Source organism: Anabrus simplex, chromosome 5, assembly GCF_040414725.1.
Source record: "Anabrus simplex isolate iqAnaSimp1 chromosome 5, ASM4041472v1, whole genome shotgun sequence".
NCBI classification, from domain to species: domain Eukaryota; kingdom Metazoa; phylum Arthropoda; class Insecta; order Orthoptera; family Tettigoniidae; genus Anabrus; species Anabrus simplex.
Genome location: NC_090269.1, coordinates 337727809 through 337741972, shown reverse-complemented (window position 1 = coordinate 337741972; position 14164 = coordinate 337727809). Strand labels below are relative to the sequence as shown.

At 41.3% G+C, this 14164-nt stretch overlaps 1 protein-coding gene across 1 annotated transcript in view; it reads right to left on the bottom strand.

Moving 5' to 3' along the window:
• LOC136874523 (locomotion-related protein Hikaru genki) overlaps positions 1-13853 on the bottom strand; it is a 367869-nt gene extending 354016 nt beyond the window's left edge. The window contains exons 1-2 of the mRNA XM_068227826.1: positions 13835-13853; positions 1822-1913 (exon numbers count right to left, since the gene is read on the bottom strand). Of these exons, the coding sequence (XP_068083927.1) occupies positions 1822-1913; positions 13835-13853 (111 nt within the window). The remainder of the gene's footprint in view (positions 1-1821; positions 1914-13834) is intronic.
• Positions 13854-14164: the final 311 nt, after the last annotated feature.

Sequence of the window (14164 nt, the reverse complement as noted above, 5' to 3'; positions counted from 1 at the left end):
TCGTGACAGAGCCGGGAATCGAACCCGGACCTCCGGGGATGGCAGCTAATCACACTAACCACTACACCACAGAGGTGGGCAAAAACTGCAAAGTTACAAAAATAAAGCTTTTCTTTTCCTCGTTGTAAATAAAAATTCACCTCCATCTGTTCCGTTAAAAGCTTAATTAGGCTATTACAGAATGTTCATTCATAATTAACCTGTTACTCCTTTTCGGTGCAGGATGAGTGAATATCAGGATCGTGGACCTCTCAAGAATTGGAAATCTCGATTCTAAATGTTTTCGGCTTCCTGACGGTTTTGTTCTTGTTAGTGTCAGTTCATAGACTCGTTTTACGCGGCTCTCAATGCCAGCCTACCCTACATCAAACTTGTCCATAACTACTACATCCTACATCCACTCTAAACTGTTTTTCATATTCATACCTTGGTCTTCCCCTGCCATTCTTACTGCCTACACTTCCCTCAAAAAGAAACTGAACAAGTCTTGGGTGTCTTAATACGTGTTCGATACCTCTTATTCTGGTCATATTTACCCAAATTGCTCTCCTCTCACCAATTCGATTCGGTTTCATTCGCGATTCGATCTACCCATCTCACTTTCAGCATTCTTCTGTAACACCACATTTCAAAAGCTTATATTCTCAACCGTGTTTCACTTACATACAATGCAACGCTCTATGCGAAAGTCTTCGAAAATGTGTTTCTAATGCACGAAGAGAGCAAATTTATTTTCTTAAGAACGGCCTTGCTAGTGCTAGTCTGCATTTTATATCCTCCTTACTTCCGCCATCATTTGTTATTTTACTACCCAAGTAACAATATTCATTTACTTCCTGTAAGACTTCATTTCCTAATCGAATATTTCTTGTATCTCTGACTTCGTTCTACTGCACACTATTACTTTTATTTTGGATGTATTTAATCAAGTACTCCTCGAAGACTTTCTCCATATCATTCAACAATTTTTTCAGAGCCCGGCTCCATGGATAAATGTTTAGCGTGCTGGCCTTTGGTCACAGGGGCCCCGGGTTCGATTCCCGACGGGGTCGGGAATTTTAACCATCACTGGTTAATTTCACTGGGACTGGGTGTATGTGTCGTCTTCATCATCATTTCATCCTCATCACGACGCGCAGGTCGCCTACGGGTGTCAAATTGAAAGACCTGCACCTAGCGAGCGGAACATGTCCTTCGATACTCCCGACACTAAAAGCCATACGCCATTTAAATTTATTTTTCCAGATCTTCTGCAGACTCAAATAAAATAACAATATCATCGGCAAATGTCAGAGTTTTGATTTCTTCCTCTTAGATTGTGATTCCCTCTCCAAATTCCTCTTTGGCTTCCTTCACTGCCTGTTGTTTTTTTTTTTCTATTGGCTTTACGTCGCACCGACACAGATAGGTCTTATGGCAACGATACTGCCTGTTCTGAAAAGGAGCAGATTCGCTTAAGAAATTGCATCCCCGATATGCTACTGAGCATGGGAGAGATGAAGCCTAAGTAGGGCAAAATGTAAATTGTAAACCTTGTAAGAAATTATTAGTATTATTTGCTCAGTAGGGTGTCGGACAAGATTTCTCCTAGCGATTCCTCACTGCCGCCGGGTATTCTGCCTCATCTGAGTGGATACTCTTCTCTTTTATCTGTTTTACATTAAGTATGATTTTTTTTTTAAATGAGAATGGACAAGAGAGTTTGTGTTGACTTAAAACAACCCAAAAATGTACAAGTAACAGTTCAACCTCCACGGAAACAAAATACCACTGTAGCGTTATAGAAATAAGTATGAGAAGTAGAACGAATTGTACACTCACGTAAGCAGATACGTTGTGGTAGTTAACAATCACATGTTCGGGTAAACTCTCCAGACGGCATCTTCGGAGCAGTGGCTCGGTACGTCCACCATCTGAAAGAAAAAAAAAACACTTATTGAGGATTAGACCCCCAAAAACTGCTGGTGAAGCAGCAATTTGAACCGTCGTAGATGGGTTTAGTAGAAGAGGTGTCGACTTGTGTAAAATTTATTAAGGGTATTTCCCTATAAACAAATGCCATATTTATGTTAAAAAAAACATAATTTCATGCTGAGCAACACTTCTAAACAATAAAATAAAGTCTCTCTTTACAACAGCAAAAGAATATTGCTCATAGTGTTTATAGTCTGCTTTATCAATTTGATGGGCAGCCACAGTACACTACGTCGATTGAGGACAAATATCGTTACTTACAAAACAAACAAACAATCAAACAAACAAACAAACAAACAAAATAGTTGGACGTATGCCAAGTAGTAGGCATAGTATGAGGTAGAACGAAGTCCATCTCTAAATAACACGAAGTAATATCCCTTATTATGCTCCTGGCAGGTGATAAAGGAGAGAGAATACGAAGTACATAGCAAGTCGATGTGCATTTAACAACGTATCTTCCTTGATCACCTTACCGCCCACGGACTCACGGACTCGGACTCAGCGAGGGATCCCACCTCTACTGCCTCTAGGGGAGTGTCCTGGGGTGCGAGACATTTGGTCGGGGATATAACAGGGGAAGAGGACCAGTACCTCGTCCAGGAGGCCTCAGCTGCTATGCTGAACAGGGGCCTTGTGGGGGGATGGAAAGATTGGAAGGGATAGACAAGGAAGAGGGAAGAAAACGACCGTGGCCTTAAGTTAGGTGCCATCCCAACATTTGCCTGGAGTAGAAGTGGGGAACCACAGAAAACCACTTCGAGGATGGCTGAGGTGGGAATCGACCACCCTCTGCTCAGTTGACCTCCCGAGGCTGAGTGGACCACGTTCCAGCCCTCGTACCACTTTTCAAATTTCGTGGCAGAACCGGGAATCGAACCCGGTTCTCCGGGGATGGTAGCTAATCACACTAACCACTACACCACAGACGTGGACATTTAACAGTATATGCCATTTCAAATCAATGAATCATGTATTAAACATAAGAAAGGATGATAACATACAATAATACAACACGCTAGTAAAGTACCAATAATTTTGGATTCGCTTTCGTATATTCTTTGTCTCAGTACCGAAAAGTCTTCAAATGGCTTAGCAAGACACAAATGAAGGTAAGCTGCTTAGCGAGTAAAAATGTCTCGTTTTGCCACGAGTCTTTGCTCAGAGCATTTCTTTTGCTGAGCTCGTAAGTCATTCCTCTCGCCGCGGTAGTGGGTGGATTTTGTCACTCGTGAATATGATTCAGTTTCACCCACCAAAGAAAATGTGCTTTGTTCTTGTAATTAATATTATTTAAATAATAGTTACAAGTATACCATGCAAGTGATCAGTGCGTATCCAGCCATTAGGGATGATATACTCCATTGCAAAATCATTGCTCGATCCAAAAGCTCATACGATTTACCCTTTGTGTTGTATCTTCAGTTCAATGAAGGCATTAAATTCACGTCTTCACGTCTTTGTCAACAAGCCTTTCAATATCGAGAACAATGCTTCAATATTACCTTTTTCCTATAAGGTAACCATCAGTTGATAAAATGAATAACCTAAATACACCCTAACCTCAAATTAGATAAAATGATAATAATAATAATAATAATAATAATAATAATAATAATAATAATAATAATGTTATTGGCTTTACGTCCCACTAACTACTTTTACGGTTTTCGGAGAGGCCGAGGTGCCGGAATTTTGCCCCGCAGGAGTTCCTTTACGTGCCAGTAAATCTACCGACACAAGGCTGACGTATTTGAGCACCTCCAAATACCACCGGACTGAGCCAGGATCGAACCTGCCAAGTTGGGTTCAGAAGGCCAGCGCCTCAACCGTCTAAGCCACTCAGCTCGGCCTACCCTAGATGAAGATGGTGGTGGTGGTGGTGATTGTTGTTTTCCGTCCTCTCTAAACTCTGGGGCTGAGGACCATGATCGACATCGAGTCTTGACGCAAATAAGAGGAAAAATAGCTACCTTATTTTTTTTTTTTTTTTTTTTTTTGCTACTTGTTGTTAACGTCGCACTAACACATTGAAGGTTTTCGGCGACGGAGGGATGGGAAAGGTACAGCCCCAGCATTTTCCTTGTATGAAAATGGAAAACCATTTTCAGGGCTGCAGATGGCGGGATTCGAACACACTTTCTCCCGAATGTAAGCTCATAGCTGCGCGACCCTAACCACACGGCCAACTCGCTCGGTAGATCAAAATAGAATTTCGACGTTTCGAAGTTTGAAGGTATCGGAGATAAGGAAGGAAAGAGGCACGTAGGGCTTGAAAACGAAAGATGTCTTAGGCTTCGTAAATCTAATCGGTCTGAGTCGGGCGGGAACAAGTGTTGACTAAGGAAGATCGATAGAAAAGGTACAAGTGCGGAATTTGGACTGTAAGTGGAAGGAATTCCTGACTCATTACCAATCCGTCCGGCTCCTTGGCTGAATGGCCAGCGTAGTGGCTTTCGGCTCACAGAACCCCGGGTTCGATTCCCGACCTGGTTGGAGATTTTTACCTTACATTCTACCTCAGGGACAGGATGTTTTTTTTTTTTTTTTTTTTTTTTTTGCCAGTTGCTTTACGTCGCACGTATACAGACAGCTTTTATGGCGACGATGGGATAGAAAAGGCCTAGGATTTGGAAGAAAGTCCACTTCTGCCATCGGTAGGGAAATGTGGAGATAAAATGAAGACCTTGCATACTGAATAAGGTATAAGCACGTTACTCCACCGATTGCTAATCCTCTCTCTCCCTTGAATAAGATTTTATGTTCGCTGCATGTGAATGTTCAGTCAATGAAGTGGGGACAATGTCCTGACCGTGTTACGGAGCGCGTGTATGCATACAGTGGACTTTATATGATAGTCGTAAACTCTGCTCCCCGTATAGTCCACCTTTATGTTCTGCTTCTTTTGATTGCTGATGAGTGCAGTCCAAATAAGGGAAGATGATTCCTTCCCATTTTATATGCTCTCTGTTCAACACAACTCGTGAGAACGGGAACATTTTAACAGTAAACTGGCTGGTTCAACTTTCATGACGTGGAAAGGTAACTGCTAGGAAACAACACAGAACTGTGCTCATCACCTGAAACAAACTCATACTTGTAGGCCTCGGGAAAAGAAGGAGTTAACCCTCTCGTTCATCAAATTCGAGACTATGGTGTCTAATTAATGTTCTCGAGTAGTTCTATTATCTTCCGACAGATGACAGTTGCACCGCACAACTCCACAGTCAGAGGCGCTCATGTACTACACTACACTGGTAATTCTATTTCACAGTATTAAATTTTATTCTATTTTTCCTACGGGCCATTTTATCAAAGAAATCTCTCAAGTGCTGGCTTAGCTTTGGCTTAAGAGGAGTATCAAAGGCATATCCTGGTAAGGTTAAATTTAACAGATCTACATCCCGGTTTTCCTGGAACTGTCCAAGATAATGACATTTTGTTAGGATATAGATTCATATCGTCACTGCGCGAGCAATACCTCGTATGCTCCTCCTATCAGTTATGTTCCTTAAGTCCGGCTCCATGGCTAAATGGTTAGCGTGCTGGCCTTTGGTCACAGGGGTTTCGGGTTCTATTTTCGGCAGGGTCGGGAATTTTAGCCATAATTGGCAGGGAGGCTGGGTGTATGCGTCGTCTTCATCATCATTTCATCCTCATCACGACGCTCAGATCGTCTGCGTGTGTCCTCAGACACTCCCAGTACTACAAGCCATACGCCATTTCATTTCATGTTCCTTAAGACGGGTCGCGCCTTCCAGTTACATTTGGACATGCAGTACATCAGAGCAATAATCGTTGAGTTCATTTTCGTGCGGTAGCTTGTAAAGGAAAATGAATCTTATCGTACCTTACTGTAGGAATGTATATGTTCATGAAGTATTTACGCACTCCTACAGTATAATATATTTAAGGTTCAGTTTCCACCACAAATTAACATCGGAAAATGAACGCAACGAACGTTCTGATGGACTACGTGTCCATGTGTGGCTGGGAGGAGTGAAAAATCTTAAGGAGAATAATGGACAGAAAGAATGTTGTGGAATACACGGTATTACTCGTGCAACGACGATACCTAATATGTTTACTGCTATACTTTCTTGGTTCTACCTTTATTATAATTAAAATAGGATTTTAAAATCAAATTCTTAGTTTTAATTTAATGGTTTTAATGGGTATGATAAAACACGGTGTGGTATCTTCTCTACCATTGTATATTCATATAAAAACAACAATGCTGTTAATGAGAGGTAAAAATTTCAGAGCTCTAGGTTAAGTAGTGTCTGAGAAAATGGGGAAACAGTCGCCAAAAAAGTTTTTCAGAAATCACGCTAGAAAATATAATGCCATTTACAAAACGTGGCTACTTCTTACCACATAAACACCACACAGGAAGTGATGGTATAGCAACCAATGTAGTGCCCTTATGCAGCAGGATGTTTACTATAAACCAATAAAAATTACCGCTTTCTAGAGTAAATGGATCCCGAGATATATTATCTTAAAGCGACACTCTCGAGATAAAAATCGATATTTTGGTAAACCTGGCGAAATTTTTTATGACTTAAATTGAAAGGATTGAGTTTTTTTATTCTTGTTACGAGGTTATTCCGCTGAATTCAAACAATTTATCACTGTAATAATGCTTTGTTTGCCAATTGTAATTTTACATTTAAATCCCATTTTCTCCCATAACATTCTGCCAAATGTAACAAAATTTGCATGGTATATGTATCACAGTCCGCCTCTGTGGTGTAGTGGTTAGCGTGATTAGCTGCCACCCCCGGAGGTCGGGTTCGACTCCCGGCTCTGCCACGAAATTTGAAAAGTGGTACAAGGGCTGGAACGTGGTCCACTCAGCCTCGGGAGGTCAACTGAGTAGAGGTGGGTTCGATTTCCACCTCAGCCATCCTGAAGTGGTTTTCCGTGGTTTCCCACTTCTCCTCCAGGCAAATGCCGGGATGGTACCTAACTTAAGGCCATGGCCGCTTCTTTCCCTCTTCCTTGCCTGTCCCTTCCAATCTTCTCATCCCTCCACAAGGCCCCTGTTCAGCATAGCAGGTGAGGCCGCCTGGGCGAGGTACTGGCCATTCTTCCCAATTGTATCCTCGACCCAAAGTTTGAATCTCCAGGACACTGCCCTTGAGGCGGTAGAGGTGAGATCCCTCGCTGAGTCCGAGGGAATAACCGACCCTGGAGGGTAAACAGATTACGAACGAATATGTATCACAGCTATATTAAGAAACATGCGTATGGAATTTCTGATTGTGGAATTTTTTTAAGTTGTAGGGAAGTCCAACATTTTAGAAAGTAAAAATTACACAAACTTTAGTACGATATATCTCCTTGTATAAATTATGTAAGAAAAATTGATATGTAGTGATTTTAAAAGAAGTATTATCTACCTAATTACGAATTTACATTAAAATATTAATTAAATTTCAACAAAAACCGAATTAAAAATTTCAAAAAATTATTTTGGAAAAACTATTAATAAATTGTGTATGAAAGAAATGTTCATGGTATCTCCACTTTTATGTAGGTGACATTCCCAAAAAAATTCGTGAAAATTCATGCATTAGGTAAAAATATATTTTTATCTCCAATGTCGCCTTAACTGATAAAGTGTTCATAAAATCTGGAGAAATTGCTTGTGCAGTAACATATTATTTAAATGTTATAAATACTTGCAGGTCATTCAAAATCAATTAAACATACATCATAATAAAGAGGAAACTCGAAATAATAAGTTTCCATTAAAAACTAAAAATCGGCTATTTTTACCATTAGCACTTTTTATAGTCCCCTTAGAAAAAAGCAACCGCTCCACCGCGTGCGGAAATTCTGGAGAGAAACGATTACGCCACGCAGATGAGGACTCAGTGTGTATAAACATGCTCTGTGCGCATGCGTGGTGTTAAATCACAAGTTGTGCTTCCAGACTCGCAGCGAAGACGTTGCAGGTTGCTTACTCCTCCCCTACTGTTTTATAAATATAACTCCGCTCAGTGACAGCAAAATTATTAAATTAGTCAATGAGGAGCATTTAAGTCATCTCCATGACAGAGAACTTAATGTTGTTGGCCATGCTTACACATGCTAGAGAAAAGTGGATTGGAGACAGCTTTTATATCAAAGACCAGATTTCTGGAACATTAAAGGAGATGTACCACTACTTCAATTCATCCCGAGTAGCAGTTTACAAGACATGTTCTCTCAAATTACCAAACTGTTGAGAGTATTAGTCACAACGTCCATGCCAACTGGTGTATCGGAAATATGTTTTTATTACCTCAATAGAATTAAGAACTTTCTTAGAAACAACATGTCAAAGCAAGGACTCGGTGGGATTGCTTATTGTTACCAGTAATGAGGTGTTCACCCAGGGTGCGAATTCGCGGTGGGGGGTTCCCCTCACCCCCAAGGACGATTTTATCTCAAAGGTTCCTCCCCATTGAAATTTCCCGGCGGAGGGGGGGGGGAGTGTTCCCTTCATTATAATGAGGAAAATTTAAAACACATATTGATGACATTAATGTTTTTACTGTGCATATTTTCATAAAAGCATCAGCAATAATACACATAATATAGAAATAATAGGATGACTGCCAGACATTAAGCAACCAACGTAGCGGTGGCAACTTCGCACCTGCAGCCCTTTGTTCCTGTTTAACTTTGGCAAGTACATCTGAAATCCGGGCAAAAATATAACTTACTTGAAGCTCTCCTCCCTTGTTGTCATCGCTCTAAGTAGCTCGAGTTGACACCACTCCTGTAGGCTTACTTCTTGGGGAGGGTGTGTTTCCCATAGGTAGCCAATAGGATAATATTCACTTAAGGTGTGTACAAACGAAATAACTTTCCATGTTTATCATTCTTTTCATAACAACAACATTCAAACAAAAATATCCCCACCACCACCATTTCTTTCTGATTTTGCACCCTGGATGCATCTCTTCAGCCATTGTCAGATTCTGCAGCAGAAAGCATGAATGTCTGGACTTCATATTTCGTCAATCAGTAGTGCTACACATGACTTTCTGTGTTTATTTATTATTTTTTGGGGGGAGTATTTGAAAATTTTAGTACACCCTTGAATTTTAGCACGAACCAACAATATGTGAACTGCTCGTAATAATATTTCCCGACCTCTGATTTCTGATGTTTAAGCAAAGAAAGGGGCAATCTATGTTAATATGACAGACAGCATTCTGAGGAAATTTACGATATTAGAGATACCAATAGTAGCTACGAAATCGATGACAGCGTCGCTGATCCGAACTACACTGTCAATTCATTTTGTGATAAAGAAATTCCATCAAACGTAAGTACAATACTGTAATTATAATTAAACTGTTTACGACAAAAGTAGTATTGAATTAAATATGAAGGTAAAATTGAGGTTCCCATTACCAGTGTAATAAAGAGGTGTAGACTTCATTGGTACAGCTACATTTTGAGAAAATACTTAGACGTTACTGTCCAAGGAAAAAGGCCAAGGGGAAGACCAGGGAAACGCCGGATAGAGACAGTAAAATCAGATGTGCAGGAAAGAGATTTCAGATGGGAAGATGTACAGGAATAGAAGACGTATGAAATACGAGAAGATGACAAGCGCTTGTACACCAAACCCGGGACGTTAACATCATTTCCCTCAGAAATTTTGTCCCGGTAATTAGAAGCAAAATGTAAGTATTATTAACCGAACGAGTTGGGTATGCGATTTGGGTCCCATAGGTCTGGGTTTACATTTGGGAGACGAACCATACTGTCGGCATCGCTGAAGATGGTTGTTCGTGGTTTTCCATTTTCTTACCAGGCAAATGGTACCTTAATTAAGGCCAGACCTGGACTCAATTTCAGTCGTGTGGTGTAGTTCCTGGCGTGTAATCGCTAAAGTGAGGTGGTTGGCGTGAGTTACGGTAGCGGTCATTATAATAAATCAGGGACTGTTCGTAATTTTGTCCCCGTTATAGTTCCTATTTTCTTCCCGGGGGACGAAATGTGGAACTGTTATTATTTCATTTAACTTGTTATTTATGAAGTTTATTATTATTTTCGGATGGGAAAACGCGAGTGGTGTGATAAGGAGGCTATGAAAAAGTCTATCAAGCCAGTGAGGGACAAGATAATGGGTTACAAACGTGCAAGTAAAGCGTTTAACATCGCACAAGCAAAGCTGAAAGACTACGGTATGTTAAACATAATGCCAAGAAAACATTTTTTCCGTAAATGGTCTTCAAGTAATTCGCTTTAGGAAAAGTGTTTCGTAAGGTTATACAGAAAAAATATAATAAAATTAATTGTACTTTTCATAAACTTGGCGGGGGAATAGATTACGAACACATTTTTGGCAGTTTAGTTTCTGTAGTGTTTATGTTTAAGTCAAATATTGACTACCTTACGTTAGAGGAGTTTCACCGTAACTTGCCCGTAAGTGGAGAATATATTCAGTAATATATACCCATATTTAGCCTTGTCCATAATATTTCTGAATGTCTACAAGTCCATATCTGCTAAGGAGACGAAATATGGGCCCCTGCCTTCCATGTTTAAAAATAAATGGATTTAGTAATGATACACTTTGTACCTGAAACTACTCGTATACAAAACAAAATTCGTTTTAGACTTGCTACCTTTATAACAGAAAAGTAGTCCATCTTTCAACAATAGGAAACTGAAAAACTGTGTTAAAATTCAGACAAAAGTTATGAAACTAATTAAAATTAAATTGCCAATAGTCACAACTCATAATTATAATTGTTTTCCGAATAACATGACCTAATTCTTTGTTGTACTTTTGTAACATTCTATCAACCAACACGTCATTGAACACTTGCAGTGAATGAACGATCCCTGACTTATACCGTCGTCCTTTTTAAACATATTTTCGCAACATACAAAGGTGAACTTCCATCGTTCTCTTGCGGATTTTTTTCCATAAGCAGCAAATATTGCGCAGGCAAACAAGAAGTTATGTGGTGTTTTCAACGAATTTATCAACAATGATAAGTAACTGGAGATCCCTGGCCAGTGGCGTATGCTGGGATCAAGATGAGGGCTACCACTAGATTTAACTTACCCCTTTTCGATAGCTGGTTTAGTGAACGTTAATCCTTAAGTGTTTTGAGCTGCAGCCAATAGCCAACAGAGTAGCCTGCTGTGTTGTTGAGGCTGTTTTACAAGCTGCTGCCCTGGCCCCTGCTGCTGTCAATACCCTACACCTGATCAGTGGACATGTAGCCTAAAACCAAACCCCATGGCACTACAGCCCTTGAAGGGCCTTGACCTACCAAGGGACCGCTGCTCAGCCCGAAGGCCTGCAGATTACGAGGTGTCGTGTGGTCAGCACGACGAATCCTCTCGGCCGATATTCTTGGCTTTCTAGACCGGCGCCGCTATCTCACCGTCAGATAGCTCCTCAATTCTAATCACGTAGGCTGAGTTGACCTCGAAACAGCCCTCAGGTCCAGGTAAAAATCCCTGACCTAGCCGGGAATCGAACCCGGGGCCTCCGGGTAAGAGGCAGACACGCTACCCCTACACCACGGGGCCGGCGATGTAGAGTAAGTTTTAGCAAATTAAAGTCCGGCTTTGTGGCTAAACGGATAGAATGCTTGCCTTTGGTCCGATGACCCCGGTTAAATTCTCAGAATCAACTCCTTCGTACTCTTAATTCCCCTGGCTTGGTTACTGGGTGTTTATGACGTCATCACCATTCATTTCATCCTCATTAGGTCACCACCAAGCCTATACAGATTCCATGCACCATTATTATTATTATTATTATTATTATTATTATTATTATTATTATTATTTTAATTTTACAGCATTGCCAGCGGTCAAACCCATCGCTCGCTGGTTTAGTAGCTTCCTCGAGAGATCAGTGGTGGTGTCCGACCCGTGATCACGCGTTCTGTTCCAACCAACAAAAGAGAACACTAAACCTGAAAGCTTCCATTTCATTTTAGCAGAATTACCTAAGAAAAGTCCGGCTCCACGGCTAAATAGTTAGCATGCTGGCCTTTGGTCACTGTGTCCCGGGTTCGATTTCCGGCAGGGTCGGGAATTTTAACGATAATTGGTTAATTCTGATGGTACGGGGGCTGGGTGTATGTGTCGTCTTCATCATCATTCCATCCTCATCACGACGCACGGGTCGCCTACGGGTATCGAATCAAAATACCTGCATCTGGCGAGCCGAACTTGTCCTCGGATACTCCCGGCACCAAAAGCCATACGCCATTTCATTTTTATCTATGAAAAGAAAACTATATTACTCCTATAACAGCAGTCCTGCAGTGTCTTCCTACAAGGATGTAGAAGTAAACGGGAGTGAAATACCAGCACTCTGTTATCTATATAATTGAGTCAGAAGTATGAGGTGAGGAAGTATATACGATGAGTAACGCATACCAGTGGCGATCTGATGGAGCGAAGCCTACCACACCTACCCCTCCCGCCGGTCCACCCACCTACGGACATACAGAGCAAGGTGCGCGAGGTGCGGCGAGGGGAGGAGGATGCGCCGCTTTGACTGCACTGCCTTGCACTCAGAAATACGTGCGATTTTTTTTCTCATTGCTTTCGAGTTTTTTAAATGGAACAATGTGTCAGATGCTTACATTATAATGACTTTCATCGTTCTTATTTGAGGTTTGGGCTTCACCGATAGCCTTGGTAGCCCTCAGTATACGCCAGTGTTCTGGCTCTTTGCTCAACACCCTGATTTAAGGAATGCTTTTAATATTTAAATGGTCGGTGCGACGTAAAGCCCCTAGCAAAAAAAATATATATTTAAATGGCTTTCCTGAGAATTAAGTTGCTAATGGTTAATTCCTTCTTTCCTCGAGCCATTCATTAGTGTCTTAAACCTCGATACTCTCCCCCATTGCTTCCCCTGCTGCTGCTGCTGCTGCTTCCCTTCATATATCCTTCCAGACTTTACTCACAACGGATATGTACTTCCGATAACAGTTTTCGCAGCAGATGAGAGTGTTCACGGAAGTGGGCTATATCTTCTGTAGGTTATGATACGACCACTGAAGAGAGGATAATTCACATGCCTCAAACACTTCATATTTTTTGCTTGTGCGAGTTCGATTCCCATTCACAGTGATTGAGAGCGGATGTGACCCGAGGTGAACACACATCATTAACCACGCCGAAGGCCATAAATAGGCAGCTCTAACCTCATATTGTCAGCACTGGCACATTAACTAGCTCCAAGGCGAGGCTCTGATATATCACGACGTTAAAAAGAAGCGGTACCAGATAAATCATGGAAGGAAGACGGCTATGTAGGAAGGAGAGGACTGCAGGCTAATATTCATCTTGAGCAATGGCTGTCAGCTGGCATCTCTACCACATTGTCGTAGGCGACTGTAATACGTCTGAGTGAAAAACGCCAGATTTGAGTTTGATGCGTAGTATTTGACACCGTGGGAGGAAGAGGAATTATTATCAGTAGTTCGATCCAGAACGATTTGTTAAGTTATGCAAGGTGAAATTTCGAGAGGTTATACGTAACAGAAAAAGAAACAGCATATCAGCGCATGTCCGGAAATGCATATTTGCCCTGGTAGATGGCACTGCTATGCGCGACATCATTCTCCCATAACAACGCTCAGAGTGTGCTTTCTCGTATTGCAGATTGACATTTCAGTGATCATAGTGAAGTGGAGGTTCAATGGTCCGATGTTCGTATTAGGAATAACGTGAGGTACTATTCACATAAGGACAAGCACGTGGGAATTATCGAAAGGTCGCATGGATTTACCGAGAAAAGTATCCCCACAGACAGCAGGCATTTGCCATAGTAAAGTAATGTGGTGAACTAATTGCTGTATTGCAGACTCACCGGCAATTTCCAGACACATGTTGGTATTAACTTTTTTGTTCCTTTTCCTGTCAGGCATCATCTCCTGAAGTTTGTCTCTATATTTTAAGTTCACCCTAAATGTATAGGCTACTATATTTACACCTGATAAATCAGGTGGTGTCAGGAAGGGCATCTAGCCTCTTAAACACGCACCACTACCAAGCCAATGAGTCAGGTGCTTCGGAGTGGCTTACGAGTTTCGCGAAATGCGAGACAAGTTTTGATCTGTTTCCTCCCTTCGATTACAGTTATATAACTTACAAAAAACCACAGCGCAACAGCCTCTAAGGGCCTTGGTCTACCAAGTGA